Source organism: Chaetomium globosum, genomic scaffold (genome assembly GCF_000143365.1).
Source record: "Chaetomium globosum CBS 148.51 scaffold_1 genomic scaffold, whole genome shotgun sequence".
NCBI classification, from domain to species: Eukaryota; Fungi; Ascomycota; class Sordariomycetes; order Sordariales; family Chaetomiaceae; genus Chaetomium; species Chaetomium globosum.
Window position 1 is genome coordinate 6,213,100 of NT_165976.1, and position 14,107 is coordinate 6,227,206.

The following is a 14,107-nucleotide window of genomic DNA, read 5'->3' on the forward strand; positions in this document are numbered from 1 at the left end:
GAACCCATCCCACAGTGGGTTCTTTAGGTTGAAGTCTCCTGCCAGAACCACCGGGTGGCTTGGCCTTGGCTGCCCTTGGAGGGCTCTCGGTACGTTCTCGCCGGCGGGGGGGTTGTATATGGACCAAGGCTCGAATCCGCAGCTTTCCCTTCCGAGGTCCGCCTCTGGGAACCACACGCGGCACCAATTCTCTGTGGCTTCGGAGTCCTACTGCCTGATTTCAAATCTTTTGCTTACATATATTGCCGCCCGCCTCTCGAGTTTATGTACCAGGTGGTATCTGCTGCTCCGGGGGCAGTATGTGGATTTTGTCGCCTTGTTGATCCACGGTTCTTGCACAGCCAAGAGGTCATATTTGGCCTCTTCCAGCAAGACTTCCAGTGTTTGCTTGTTTCCTTCGGTGTTCCAGAGTAAAATTTTAATTTTCATCCCCTGCGACGGTGATTGAGTCCATCGTGGTGTCTCCCTCGGCGTCGCGTTGGTTCGGAGTGGCTCGCCAAATTAACATATACCTACTCTTCGTCCTTATCTGCTCATCTTTCACACATGCCAGGGGGCAAATATTTCCTGTGGCCTGATGAACCACATTCTACAACCATAATCACAAGGCCGGCGACCGGCAACTTGCACTGACCATCAAGGATCTGACTCGTGAACGGAAGCGACACTTTAATCCAGACCAACCCCGACCCCGTCCACGTGCACTCGCGTCAACTCAGGCAAACCACCGCTGAAACCACCTCACAGCCTGGTCCTCACTCTGCTCACCCCTATTCCTCTGCATCGGATCCGCCTTATCCCCCCTCACCGCAAACCCATGCTTCGCCCCGGGGTACACCACGGCCTCATACCTCGGCCCCGAAGCCTTATCCTCACCACCACCCTCCACACCACCAGCACCCACCTCCCCCCCAGCATCAACCTCATTCTTCCCCTCCAAAACCCTCACCAGAACCCCCATCTTCTCCCGCCCCATATACCGGTCATCATCCCCATTCGCCACGCTCAGCGGCCGCACCACGCCCTCAATATGCCCCGGGAAACTCAGCAGCGACGGGTGCGCCGTAAACGCACAATCAATCAGCGGCTGGCCGGCGCCGCCGTTGCCGTCCACGATCCGGTTGCGCGGGGTATCGTGGGTGAGGAGAACGGCGTGCAGACCGCCCCAGCAGAAGCCGGCGATGCCGATTTTGTTGGGGGCGGGGAGGAAGGGGGAGGTGGTGGTGGTGTTGGCGGCGCGCAGGGCGGTAACGAAGGAGAGCACGCGCGGGTGGGCTACGGATTGGCGCGTGCGGAAGAGGAAGAGGAGGATGGTGGGGAGGAGGCGGAGGGTGGTGAGGGCTTTGCTGAGGCGGCTGGTGAACGAGTTGTTTGGGGGGGGAGGAAGGGTTGGTGGGTGGGGGTTCGGTTAGGGAGAGGACGGATTCGGGGATGGCTTGGCCTGGTTTGGGATCGCAGATGATGTGAGTATATGAGGTGTTTTGTTTGCTGCATGGTAGTTACTACTATCATGTATGGGTTAGGGAGAACGGCATACCGTTCATAAAGTCCGGCACGTAGACAACGCACGGAACGCGCTTGGCGTAGGCGTCGGCGAGGGCCCGCGAGTTGCGCAGCTTCCAACCGAAGGCGTCGGTGATGAGCACCACACTGCCGCGTGGCTGGACGCCAGGTTCGGGGCCAGTGACGTAAGTTGGGAGACCGTTGATCACCTCTTCATAACCCGTGGGGGTCACATCACCACGGAGGGTGCCTGTGAAACAATCAGGACACACTGGAGCCTGCATCTTGGCGTGGGTGGCTAAGTAGGACTTCAATTGAGTGAAACGGAGGACGAGCAATAGGAGCTCGCGGTGTTTCTGAGTGAGACGATGTCTGGGTCACACGAGGAATGTTGATGTGGGATGAAGGACAAAAAGCCAAAGTGGAGCGTCGGGTTTAACGGAGAAGAGTGAAGAGGGACGGGATCGAGAAGTGCGAGCTAGTCCAAAGAAAGGGGGGAGTGACGCTTGGTTTGACCGCGTGCTACTTGGATAAATTAATAACCTCGGCATTTGTTAATTATTAAATCTATTTTATCCCTGCTAACGACAGAAGGGCACAACTACCTAATATTACACGATTAGTGATATAACCCATAACTCATAGAGTAGTACATGTACCTAGTCGGCGGATCAACCACTAAAACTCCAAGTCACTAATATCCAAGACATGTCTCGTTTCAGGGCTAACCCGCACTGCCATTGGTTGTCAAGAGCCATCAACAAGTTCCTTGGGCTTCACATCCGCTATCACAACGGCACTTCTCCTGCGCAGGTTAAGGACTGGTAGCTCTTCTTTGTCCTCCTTCAAGGGCCAGGTGACCCAGATTCGCCTGCTCACCACTTTGGCACTGCCGAACGGATTGTATGACGTGTCACTGTGGTCGTCCTTCCTGTGATACCCAGAAGTAGAGAACGGGCAGATTTCCTCGCTCTTAAACGGCGCCGGCGGTCTCAGCCAAACCTTGTCGACAGCCTCCCCTCCGGTGTGGATAAGGATGGCTTTGTATCCTTGCTCGTGATCCCGAATCTCCCGCATAATATGATGGGCTAGGACTTTGGAAAGGCCCTTGCCGGCGTGGTCGCCCCGGGTATGCGTCCCACTCCTCCGGACCACCTCTCCCATGTGTTCTGGTGACCAGACGGATTGGGGACGGTTGTCGCCAGCTTTGAGGCTGTTGCTAATGATTGCGTGGCCGGGCACGATCTCGCTCCATGGCTTAACCCCGGTTTCTGGCACAGGCTTGTCCTCAGCAGCATCTTTCGACATGGCAATCGATACGAGGGGGAAGTCCATCTGCTCGAGAAGGTCATCGTCATCTGCCGACAAATCGTTGAAATCCCAGTCTAGCGTCCCTTCAAGGCCGGGAGTTCTGCACTTGTACTCCGTGCAGAACACGCCATAGGACAGGCCGGACTGAATGCTTTGAAGCGAGGATTGTCGAATGGCGTGGTACATGTCGTAGGCACGCTGGGTTGCGCCGCCAGGGTAGTCCACCTTGGACCAAACAGCGGAGTCGAAGCTCATGGTGTGGGCGACGATAGCCTGGACCCAGCTGAGGTGCTCATTGTTGAGCTTTCGGATTTCATATCCTGGAGGTAGGTCAAGTACGTCGGAGTCCACTGTCATGATAATAGTGCTGGTTGCTAGATGGTGGGAGAAAGATATCAGAGATCTAAACCACTTCACCCACCCCATCGACCCTAGCTTTATACTCCGCTGTTGACGCGCAAAGAAACAATGGTCGCGGCCAAGTTTTGCCGGCGTCGGCACCCGTCCCCCACGCCCTTTGTGTGATGGTTCCCCAGCAGTTGGGCCTTTCAGAGTAACAGTAAGCATGTTCTCGCATTGTTGGCACAACCCAACACCACTAATCGCAAACCGACATCCTGAGTTTATCACATGGGCACAGTTCCGTCTGCCTGAACCATATGATCTGGAGAGAACATCACGGACACAAAAAAGGTCCGCTGAATATTTCCACACAAATCTATGGTCGAATCATATTACTTGTTCCAGTGTACCACCACCTGTGCTAGCACCAACTCCAACATCAGACCACCAACAGCTGAGCCTAAAACACAAAAACATCGTCCTCCATCCTGGCCACCTTCCCCGGCACCTTGAAGCCCATCTCCCCCAACATCCCCTTCGCCGCATTCACCATGCCCGGCGGCCCACACACCATAACTTTGCTCCCCTCCCCCGGCTGCGGCATCCGCTCCTGCACCACCTCCTTCGTAATATGTCCCACCCCATACCCCCACCCCTCCGGCGCCACATCCAACAGATACCACACCCGCAACTTCTCGGGAAACCTCTCCGCCAACGCCTCCAACTCCCCCCGCAACAAAATATCCCCCTCCCCCTTATTCGCATACACCAAACTCACCCGCGTTCCATCCCCCTCATCCTCACAAATCGCCCTCACCACCTGATACACCGGCGTGATGCCCGTCCCGCCCGCAATCATGCCAATCCTCTCCGCCCACCCCCTGCGATACCGCATCGCGCCCTTTGGGCCGCGGAACATCACGCTGTCCACCCCGGCCTGCAGGTTCGCCAGGTAGCGCGACGTGAGCAGCCCGTTCGGGTAGCAGCGCACGACGAGGGAGAGCACGCCCGCGTCGGCGTCGCTGGAGATGGGCGTGTAGGAGCGCGTGACGGGCGTGCCGTCGATGACGGCGCGGATGGAGACGTGTTGGCCCGTGGGTAGGCCCAGCGTGGTGGTGGGGGTGGGGAGGGCGAAGGTGAGGAGGAGGACGCCCGGGGCGAGGGTTTCTTTGTGCGTGAGAGGGAGGGGTTGGTAGGTTTGCGGGTTGAGGAAGGTGGTTGGGGTGGTTGTGGGGGAGGGTGTTCGTGTGCGCCGTGGTTTGGAGGACGGCTTGTGGGGTGGGTAGCGCATGAAGCCGCCCTCGGGGAGATTGGTGAGTTTGGAGATTTGGTTGGCTGCTGCTGCCGCGAGGAGGGCGGTCAGTGCCGACGCGGCAAAAAAGCCCATGGAAAAGCCGCCGGAGCTGGTGGTGCTGACGTGAGACAGGGGATTTGTTGTCGTTGGCAGGAGCTTGGGGACCTTCCAGATGAGGTCGCCGTGAGTCCGAGAGTAGTGTGTAGCAGAGAACGCGGTGACTGCGACACAGGTTGCCACGCTCAATGTCTTTGCTGCTTGGGAGGTGGAAGAGGACGGGAGTTTGGCGACAGGTTCCACGACGCGTGGGATTTGGACAACACGTTTGGGTGCTGGCTTCTTGTACCCCTTCAGTACGCCGACGCACAGCTCGCGCATGATCTCTAGTGCGTCCTCGGAATGACCTGCATTATCGAAGTCTTCGGTGGCGTCGGTGCCAGCCGCTTCCACAAGCAGGTCGGCACCACCAGGGTGGTCATCGATGTATTTTGAGACGTCAAACACTGCCACGCCCATCAGTGCCAGTCTGTGATTATCTTTGTGCTGTTCTTACCCACCTTGGCCATGGATGATCATCCAATTGCCCAACTTGCCCTTGTGCAAAGCCACGTCCTCAGCCGTGTACTCCATGGGCGAAGTCTGTATGGATTCAAGGGAAGCCATTGTGTGTGTGTGAAGTATAAACTGAAGTTACAGAACGGAGAACGAGAGACGACCACAGGAAGCTTGCGTGTTGTACTTGGCGATATTATAAGGAGCTGTGACGAAAAGAAAGGTTCTAAAATTAACGATTCTCGTCGATAGGTATCCATGGTGTCGGCGTTGAGCGGCACTCTGAAACCCGTCTCACCGGCATATCGGACTTGGGACCATCTTGTGGAGCAACAACGTTTTATGCGCGTTATCAGTAATTTCCGGGATGAAGCTTTTTGTTCTGCCTCGGGACACAACCTGCGGTAGGGGTGGCTCAGGGGTCCTCCGACGGTACGAGGTGGAGTCCGGCCTTGCCGATTCCCGAATATGATTGCTTCTTGCGTAGCATCAAGACCACCCCCTGGCCCCCTGGCCGGCACTTGGGTCCCACTAAGCAACGGCGAACAGGCAAAACCCTGTAGCGAAGGGACGCCATGCCGCGGCATCTCGTCACAATCCACTGGAAGCCGAATGTCGAATATTCCACTCTTTTGCGGTTCCGTGCCCTGTAGCTATCGGGACGGCACGTTTTCGAATGCCGGTCCGACTGACAGAACTTTGCTGGGTCCGAGAGGATGCCACATTACCGCTCGATACGATGACTCGATACTTAAGCCGAAGACATCGCCCAGCCATGTCATGCAGGCGAGCCATAAGTCATAACCAACGATTTGAATGTTTTGTTAAGTGATATACGCGCCATTATATTCTTGTCGGCTATCATTGCCCCCGGCCGAAGGCGCAGATACCCATCTCCTAGCCTACTATTTCCGTTGGACTGGTCCTCAGAGTCTCACGATGCCGAGCAAACAGTTTTACCTCCTTGGCGAGGATGTGACAGCGGCTAGGGAGATCGACGTTGCCGCCGATTTAGAGCTTGGCGATCTCCAAGAAATCACAGCTGCCCATTTTGGCATCGTAGAACCCAAAGGTATGTGCGACGAGAATCCATCGAGGAGCAACACCCACTCACACAAACAGGTGTTTCATTTTCTTCCCAAAATGCGGAGCTCCCCTCAGTTCAAGATGTCTTGGATGCCACAGACGCTATCGCCATCAGCGTGGATGGGAGAAAGATCCGAGAAGTGCCTGGCCCCAAGGGCCTGCCGTATTTCGGCTCCTATTTTGAGACATATCCAGATCATCTCGGCAACCACCAGCGACTCTTCGACATGTACGGCCCCATGTTCAAGACAACTACTATGGGCCGGACAATCTACCAAACCAACGATCCCGCTCTCGCCAGTATCGTGTTCGCAGAAAGCGAGTTCTTTTCCAAAGTGATCAACGAGGACCACCCTTTGTACCCGATCAGGAACCAACAAGCGGGCGTCTTTCTCGGCGACACCAACACCGAGGAGTGGCGCATCGTCCACAAATTCCTTCCGCCCGCGTTTGGACCCAAGGCGGTCCGTCATTACGCCCCTACCATGCAAAAAACAGTCGAAGACGCCTTCAACGTGTTTGACGAGTTGGACGAGCGGAACGAGGCTTGGAACGTCTACCCCTACATGCTGAAGCTCGGTTCTCAGGCCGTTGGCAAGCTGGTTCTTGGCTTCGACTTTAACCACTTCACAGCGGTCGACGCACGCCCTCATGAGCTAGTGATGCTGATAGCGGAATCGCTGGAGCTCAACAAGAAGGTCGCATCCCGCGGAGACTGGTATGCCGCACTGCCATTCGGAGACCCCAAACGCCTCCGGGGGATGAAAGAGCGCATCGCAACCATGATGGAAGAGCCCATCCAAAACGCCAAGCGCGGCGGTATCCAAGACCTCGACCTCCAGGATGCCGCTCTCAAGGCAGAGAACATGATAGGTACGCACTGCCCACTTCCCATCCCCCGCATCATAACCTTCACCAACACACATACTCCCAGACTACGTTCTCCGCGCCACCGACAACAAAGGCAATAAGCTGCCCAAAACCTCCTTCATCGAGCCGCTCATCGTCGCCACCGGCGCGGGCTTCACCACCACCAGCTCCCTCCTCTCCTGGCTCATCTACGGCCTAGTCGCCTACCCCGGCATGCAAGACCGGCTCCTCCAAGAACTCATCGACAACGACTTCACGCCCACCACGCAAATCACCGCCGAGCTCACCAGCAAGCTCACCTTCCTCGACAAGTACATCAAAGAGACCCAACGGCGCCACAACCCTTCCTTCCAACCCGCCCGCACCGCCCTGCGCGACCTGATCCTCCCCGGTGGGTACAAGCTCCCCAAGGGGGCCGTCGTCATCCCCGCGCTGCACCACATCCACAACAACCCGGCCGTGTGGGACAGCCCGGCGCGGTTCGACCCGGACCGGTGGGACACGGACGCCGTGCGCAACCGCCACAAGGCGGCGTACATCCCCTTTGCGACGGGCCCGCGGTCGTGTATTGGGTTTAATTTTGCGCTGCAGGAGGTGAAGGTGTTCTTGCCCAAGTTGGTGTATCGGTATCGGTTTGAGCGGGAGGATGAGAATGAGACGGTGGAGTATGACCCGATGTTTCAGCTGATTAGGCCGAATAATCTGTATGTGAGGGCGGAGAGGAGAAGGGAGTGGCCGGCGAAGAGTGGGTGAAGACTGGGGTTGGTGAAGGGGGAAGGTCCTACTTCGCTGAGGGGGGGCGGTTTTGCTACCTAGCCTTGGAATAGCAAACATGGGTACATGTAGGTAGTTTTGTGATAAAGATTTATTAATATCCGGGGATCTGACCAGGCAGCGATTCTTTCTGCAGTTCAGGACCAGTACCTCCTCTCTTACCATTGCTCGCAGTAGTTGCCCGCCCTTCAAGGCGAGAGAAGCCCAGAACGCACTGGCTTTGGGGCCTGTTATCCGGCGTGTGGCCGGCATGTTGGACAACGGGGTCATGGACAGCCCCCGCAACGCCTTGAGGTCTGGTTAACGAGCCAGCCAGATCGCAGAAGCATCGTGACAGCTCCACGATGGGCTGCGGAGACGTGCCCAAGGCATTGCTGAGACCCGACGCGGGGTGGTGCGTTTTGGTGTTACACGCGGCGTGCGGATGTCGGGCACGTCGAGCCCCAGCCCCCGGGGTGTGTTCAATGTTGGCTCTGGGTTGCTCCGCCCCTCGCCTCACTGGGCTTCAATGGCAACCCGTCTTGCATTGGCAGACACTTCTGTCCAATCCACCGCGCCGCTAGATTACGAGCCCTCTTTTGATTTGCCGGATTACGCGGCGGGAAGCCCGACAACACCGGGCACTCACGGCCTGCGTATGTAGGCTGCACCAGAGCCGCATGAGTACCACCTTATTGGGTCATGCCCACCTCAACCCGGCCACAGAGCTGCAATGCACATGCCGCCTGTTGCCATTCGAGCAGTCATATAAGGTATGTCGACCGCGCCAAGGACCTCAGAACCCGCGGGGTTTCCTCCCCTTCCCCATACTCTTGCCCCAAGTATTTCGCAGCGGACTTATTCGGTTACATTCAATTCAGCGCCCGGGGCCCTCAGTGCAAACAATGGCAGCCCCAGATTTAATCGACAGTCTACAGGCCCTGAGTCTGGATCCCAGTCCTGATACCGACCCCGAGTGTCTTCCTTTTTGTCCGACGGGGACTCAGGCGCGGCTTCAGCAAAGGTTCGAGGTTCCCCGTTACCTGTTTCGCGTATACACCCCACGTTCCGCCGGTGTTACCGACAAGCTCTGGACAAAGTCCATGGACGCCCGGCACGACCATGCAGACTGCAAGGTGGATATCCTTGCGAGGCGCGATGACTCGCGAGTGGCAGACATGCTTAATAGGCATCTCAGGTGGTGGAAAGGCCCTAGCGATAACCTAGTGTCTTGGACGAGCTCGATATTGTTCGCCCTCGTCTACATCTTCCATCTACACGCCAACACGACAGACGGATCAGACTTCGACGATGTTTGTCTTTGTATAGTCGACACCACTTGCTTTCCCAAGGGAGTTTTTCTTCGAGATATGGATCTCATGGCTGCCTATCGCCATCTTAACGTAAGTCTGGCGAAGCTTGCAACCCTTCGGTCCAAGGAGCACAGGGGATCCTACTATTTTGGAGAGTACCTGTCGCAAGGTGCTCTAAAGATTGCCGACAAGTGCGAGATAGTCTCAGCCCAGAAAATGATTGACACAGGTTTATATGATTTGCAACCTGAATTCCAGAAGTTTGCACGGTGGACTCCGGAACCCCAGCCGCCGTGGGCTAATCCCGTGATCGAACTCCGAGAGGGTTTTTACCAGAAGAAGACAGCAGGGTTGGGAAGAAATAAGGAAGAACTAGAGGCGGCGGTGGCGATCGCGAAACTCTTTGGACCCCGCTGGAGCCTGCCTGTGGCAGGTAACCTCATTGCAATGCTGCCTCACCAGGTTGAGGAATGCGGCATTCTCGAGGCGCTCAAACTACTTCCCTCAACAGGTTCGTGCCTTCTTCTCGTCCTATCTATTACAGTCTCCTAGCTGACAGGTGCAGACGACCAGAGACCGGATTCCTTCCCTTCAGCGACAAAAGTAATTGCCTACGACACATTGCCAGAGGTCAAGCGATTCGGCGACATTATGCGGAGTGTTTACCTCAAGGCGGTTGAAAGTATGTCGAATAGCGAGAAAGCTCGTTCCTCGCATAGGAGCACTAATAGCGTCCAGAATGCACAGCAGAAGCTGAGAGCCAGTTACGCCATGCAATACACTATTATGAGGGCGTGAAGGGCTCGGCGTCTACGAGCCTCCGCCTGACCGAGACGGGCCTCACTATGCAGCTTGGTACAATCAGCAACTTGGCCCTGCGCTTGCGCCAAGATACAGAAGCTGCAGTCTAGCGCGTCAACCATCTTATTTCGTTTAGAACTGTGTAGTAGGGATTTCTCAGAGGTCCTCTCCCATCCGTGGCGGGAACAGGAACAGGTACGCTTCCAACGCACCTAGGTAGTCAGCGAAGAAAAGCATCGGGTGAGAAATCCAAGGGGTCTGTATCATCCCCGGTAGCATTGGTGCGCAGAATGATGAGAGTATCGTCAGGATTGGGAGCTGCGTGGGCGGCATTGTTAAATTCGTGATGCCTCGAAGGTCTGACCTGTTGACAGCGCTGGTGGTAAGGGCAGAGGGCAATGTCCCCGGCACAGGGGGAGTTATAGCACAAGTCATGTTGGATTTGGAAGGCGGTGAGGAGGGGCAATTCAGGGGTAACTAGTGGCTGGGCATTAGTATTTTCAGGATCAAGGCGAGGCCCGCGGCAGTGGGAACAAGACAGAGACACAGAGACACAGACATCATCATCAATGAACTGGTTGCCCCTCTTTCATCACCTTTTGGCACCCAAATCACCTTGGTACAGTCAATTCGTAGCTGTTGGCTTTCCAACAAGTCACACACTGGCAATCAAACCAGGGCAAAAGTGTCAGCAACACAAACTCCGAAGCGCTTAGAGTCTTGATGCACATGATGAATAAGGGGCTAAATTGCTGGTATTCCGCTGGGTTATCATGATGCGGCCCAGTCCTGTCAGACCTGCCTTCTCGCGCCATTTTGGCCGAACGGTCAGGCGAGATCACGAGTGAGATAATACACAACAAGACAGGGGAGACATGCTATAAACAACCGGACCCTCCTCCGCTCTTCAGCCAATTGCTTGGCACTCCGACTCGTCCCACTTCCTAATGATCCGCAAGATTGCGTTCTCCGCCTTGTCGCAGTCCGCAATGGGAAACTTTGTCGAGTCGTGGCCATGGCGAGCAGTCCGAAAGATGGCGCAAATCGCTCGTCTGTCAGGACGATCTGGCCCCGTCTGATAAAGAGTTAGGCTCTATACTCTAACTGAAGGGAGGAGACAAACCTGGAGATGCCAGCGTCCAAGTCCGCCTTTGAAGGGCGACAGAACTCCACCGGCACGCCGGCAAAACCAACGAAGTCGGAAAGGTACAGATCAACCTGGCCGACAAGCTGTTAAACGAGGTCATCGTCATAGAAGAGGTCGAAATCATGGACCCAGCGGCTAGAGGATGCGTCTGCTACAAGGAGGCCAACCCATGCCTTCTTCGGGTCGGGGTATTCTAGATCAAAGATCAAAGCGGTAAGGATTGCACCGTCCGAAGACTCGATATATTCGCACACCTTCGTTTTTATGTGCTGCCGACGCTCACTCTACGAGACCTCGGTAACGAAAAGAGGTGGATTGCCTGACGGGCGGAATTGGATATCGGGTTGCTTGTGAAGTTTGCCTTCGATGATGATGGAAGCTGTGCCGTAGTTATCGAGAGAGCCAATCAGCTGAAATATTATTATTCATACTCCGCTATGCCCTAGGGCGTGCCGGACTCTCTGCTATTTAGTGTACAGGAAAACCGTGCCCTCCCGGGCCGGGTGAAAAACCCATACCAACAATCAAGGAACGATGCGTTCTGGTGAGTCTGCGTATACAAAGAGAGGAGGCCTCCTGGCCTCCGGACGGGGGCGTTTCAGGCCGCCGCTTCCAGCTCGAGCCTCCTGGCTAAGCTGTACATCGGCAGCTTCCCCGAGTCCATCAGCCAGTCGAGGATCCTCCTCGCGAGCCGTGCAGTCGTGGGATTGATGCCGTGTAGAACAGAGTAAAAGTCCCGTCGTGTCCGAATCCCAGTTCTCTCCCATCTTCGAGTCAACGGTGGGGCTAAACATCACACTACCAGGTGTTCGGCAGTCTCTCGTCCTTCGCCACACTCGCAGGCAGGAGTCAGAACCTCCGGGACTCCCCGTGTAATTAAACAAGAAGTCCCGTAAGCCTATTGCTCCCGTCCGGATTTGAATCAGCAGTGAGCTCTTCGCCTTGCTGAGACCGTCGTGCCTCCTTAGGGTTCCGTTCCGGAATAAGTCAAGCACCCCCCATTTGGAACGGCCCACATTTGGAACGCTGGGCAAATCTTGGCCCCTGAACCCACCCGTCGTCTCCTGCTGATGGTCAAAGTCGTCCGCCGGCCTGTCCAGATAATACATTCTTAGTCTACCTAGGTCTGTTTACACCGTACGCGCAGGAAACCCGCTACGCCGCCCGTATCGCCCTCTTCAGCCAGCCTAGGCCGGCAATTTCCCCTGCGTGGTCCAGTACACGTTGTAGTTGATGCCATGCGCATCGTAAAACGGCTTGAGTTTCACCGTCTTCCCACCCGCCGTCGCCGTGAACGTCAGCCCCCCGCTCCCCTCACGACGCACCGAGTCCAGGCTCAGCGTCGGCATCGACGACAACGACGCACTGCCGTAATCACCAGACAACACCACCGGCCCGTACGCCACCGCCGCAACATTGGGATTGTCGTTGGCCGGCACCGTCCGCAGCGTCATGGGCAGGCGCACCGTCACCTTATCCCCGGCCTTCCACGCCCGGTCCTGGATCACCGCGTACGTGCCCGGCTTGGTGTCGATGTTGGCCTTCTCGCCGTTGACGCTGATCTCGGCCTGGTCGGTGGTCCACGAGGGGATGCGCACGAACAGGTCCCAGCTCTCGCCGGGCTGGCCCCCAATGGTCAGCGTGGTGGTGTCGCCCGCGGGGAAGTCGGTCGCCTGCGTGACCGTCACGTTCTGCGCGGCCCACTTGAGCACCGACGGCGTGAACAGGTTGACGAACAAGGCGGCCTCGTCGTGGAAGTAGATCGAGTCCATCAGCTTGGTGTTGGTCTCGAGCGCCGTGCCCTGGCAGCACCAGAACGAGTCGTAGTCGGTGCTCCACGTGCCGCCGCCCCAGGCGGGCCCCACCCCGCGCCGCCCGCCCGGGTTGAGCGGAGTGAAGTAGGTGACGTGGCCGTGGTGGCTGGCCGGGTCCTGCTGCCCGAGCAGGTGGTTGAGCAGGGCGCGCTCGTAGAAGTCGAAGTAGGCCGTGCTGGCCGCGTCGAGCGGCCACAGCTCGCGCGTCAGCCGCAGCATGTTGTACGTGTTGCACGCCTCGGCCGTGTCCTTCTGCAGGTACCCCGCGATTGCGTTGGGCGGCCGGAAGTGCTCCGCCTGGCTGTTGCCGCCGATGGCGTACGTGTGCGCGCCGACCGTCAGCTCCCACGCGTTCTTGGCGATGTCGCGGTACCGCGTCGAGCCCGTGGCTTTGTACTCGAGCGCCGCCCCGATCCACTTGGGCACCTGCGTGTTGGCGTGCAGGCCGTTGAGCTGGTCGCGCCCGGCCGCGAGCGGGTCGAAGACGGCGGCGTGGTCGAACCGCTGCGCCACCTTGAGCCAGCGCTCGTCTTTGGTCTGCTTGTGCAGGTCCGCCAGCACGTCGTTCATCCCGCCAAACTCGGTGCCCAGCATCGACTGCATCTGCTGGTAGCTCAGCTTGCCCGTGCGGGAGTCGACCCACCCGGCCAGCGCCAGCAGCACGTCGCGCGCGTTGGTGTCGCCCAGGTGCCGCCACACGTCCAGCAGGCCGGCCATGGTCTTGTGGATGGCGTAGTAGGGCACGTTGCCGTTGTTGAGCGTGCGCGCCTCGAGCGCGGCAAACTCGGACTCGGGGAACCCGGAGAGGTAGCCCGCGCTGAACCCGGCCGCGCCGTTGTTCTTCTGGCACTTGGCGAGCTCGGCCACGAAGTAGGCCGCGCGGTCGCGGCACTCGGTGTCCCGGAGCGAGGCGTAGCAGAAGGCCCACGCGGTGAGGTAGTGCCCCTGCGCGTGGGTGCGGAAGGGGAAGTTGGGCGCGTCCCAGCCGCCGTTGGCGCTGGCGCCCTGGGTTGACAGTCGGTGGTTGGCCCGGAAGTTGTACAGCAGCCGGTTGACGTCGACCCATTTGAGGTAGCTGACGGTGCGGTTTTGGTTGTCCATCCACCGGCTGTTGGTTAGGGAGATGGTGCTCAGGTCGAAGGGCTGCGGGCCAGACGTTTGGGCGGCGGCGGGCTGGACCCCCGCGAGGAGGCCCACCTGCAATAGCAGTCCGGCGAGACTGGAAGATAGCATGGCGGTGTGATATCTCTCGGTGTGTTGTCAATCGAGATATTGTTCCCGGCGGTAAGGGACCAGACTGGCGAAATGAGACTTGGGAGGC

The 14,107-nt window shown here is 57.5% G+C and overlaps 6 protein-coding genes across 6 annotated transcripts; 2 read left to right on the plus strand and 4 right to left on the minus strand.

Moving 5' to 3' along the window:
• Nucleotides 1–715: 715 nt before the first annotated feature.
• CHGG_02000 (uncharacterized protein) lies at nucleotides 716–1,787 on the minus strand (the record flags this gene model as incomplete). The annotated part of the gene is made up of 2 exons (XM_001221220.1): nucleotides 716–1,355; nucleotides 1,570–1,787. 2 exons carry the CDS (start codon nucleotides 1,785–1,787, stop codon nucleotides 716–718), a joined length of 858 nt encoding a protein of 285 aa, XP_001221221.1.
• A 463-nt stretch (nucleotides 1,788–2,250) lies between these two features.
• On the minus strand, nucleotides 2,251–3,171 carry CHGG_02001 (uncharacterized protein; the record flags this gene model as incomplete). Its single annotated transcript, XM_001221221.1, has 1 exon — nucleotides 2,251–3,171. The coding sequence occupies one exon, from the start codon at nucleotides 3,169–3,171 to the stop codon at nucleotides 2,251–2,253; it is 921 nt and encodes a 306-aa protein (XP_001221222.1).
• Nucleotides 3,172–3,616: 445 nt separating this feature from the next.
• Nucleotides 3,617–5,113, minus strand: CHGG_02002 (uncharacterized protein; the record flags this gene model as incomplete). Its single annotated transcript, XM_001221222.1, has 2 exons — nucleotides 3,617–4,953; nucleotides 5,008–5,113. The coding sequence occupies 2 exons, from the start codon at nucleotides 5,111–5,113 to the stop codon at nucleotides 3,617–3,619; spliced, it is 1,443 nt and encodes a 480-aa protein (XP_001221223.1).
• An 828-nt stretch (nucleotides 5,114–5,941) lies between these two features.
• CHGG_02003 (uncharacterized protein) lies at nucleotides 5,942–7,711 on the plus strand (the record flags this gene model as incomplete). The annotated part of the gene is made up of 3 exons (XM_001221223.1): nucleotides 5,942–6,074; nucleotides 6,125–6,961; nucleotides 7,023–7,711. 3 exons carry the CDS (start codon nucleotides 5,942–5,944, stop codon nucleotides 7,709–7,711), a joined length of 1,659 nt encoding a protein of 552 aa, XP_001221224.1.
• A 905-nt stretch (nucleotides 7,712–8,616) lies between these two features.
• Nucleotides 8,617–9,822, plus strand: CHGG_02004 (uncharacterized protein; the record flags this gene model as incomplete). The annotated part of the gene is made up of 2 exons (XM_001221224.1): nucleotides 8,617–9,535; nucleotides 9,653–9,822. The coding sequence occupies 2 exons, from the start codon at nucleotides 8,617–8,619 to the stop codon at nucleotides 9,820–9,822; spliced, it is 1,089 nt and encodes a 362-aa protein (XP_001221225.1).
• Nucleotides 9,823–11,496: 1,674 nt separating this feature from the next.
• CHGG_02005 (uncharacterized protein) lies at nucleotides 11,497–14,019 on the minus strand (the record flags this gene model as incomplete). Its single annotated transcript, XM_001221225.1, has 2 exons — nucleotides 11,497–12,064; nucleotides 12,194–14,019. 2 exons carry the CDS (start codon nucleotides 14,017–14,019, stop codon nucleotides 11,497–11,499), a joined length of 2,394 nt encoding a protein of 797 aa, XP_001221226.1.
• Between the last annotated feature and the right edge of the window lie 88 nt (nucleotides 14,020–14,107).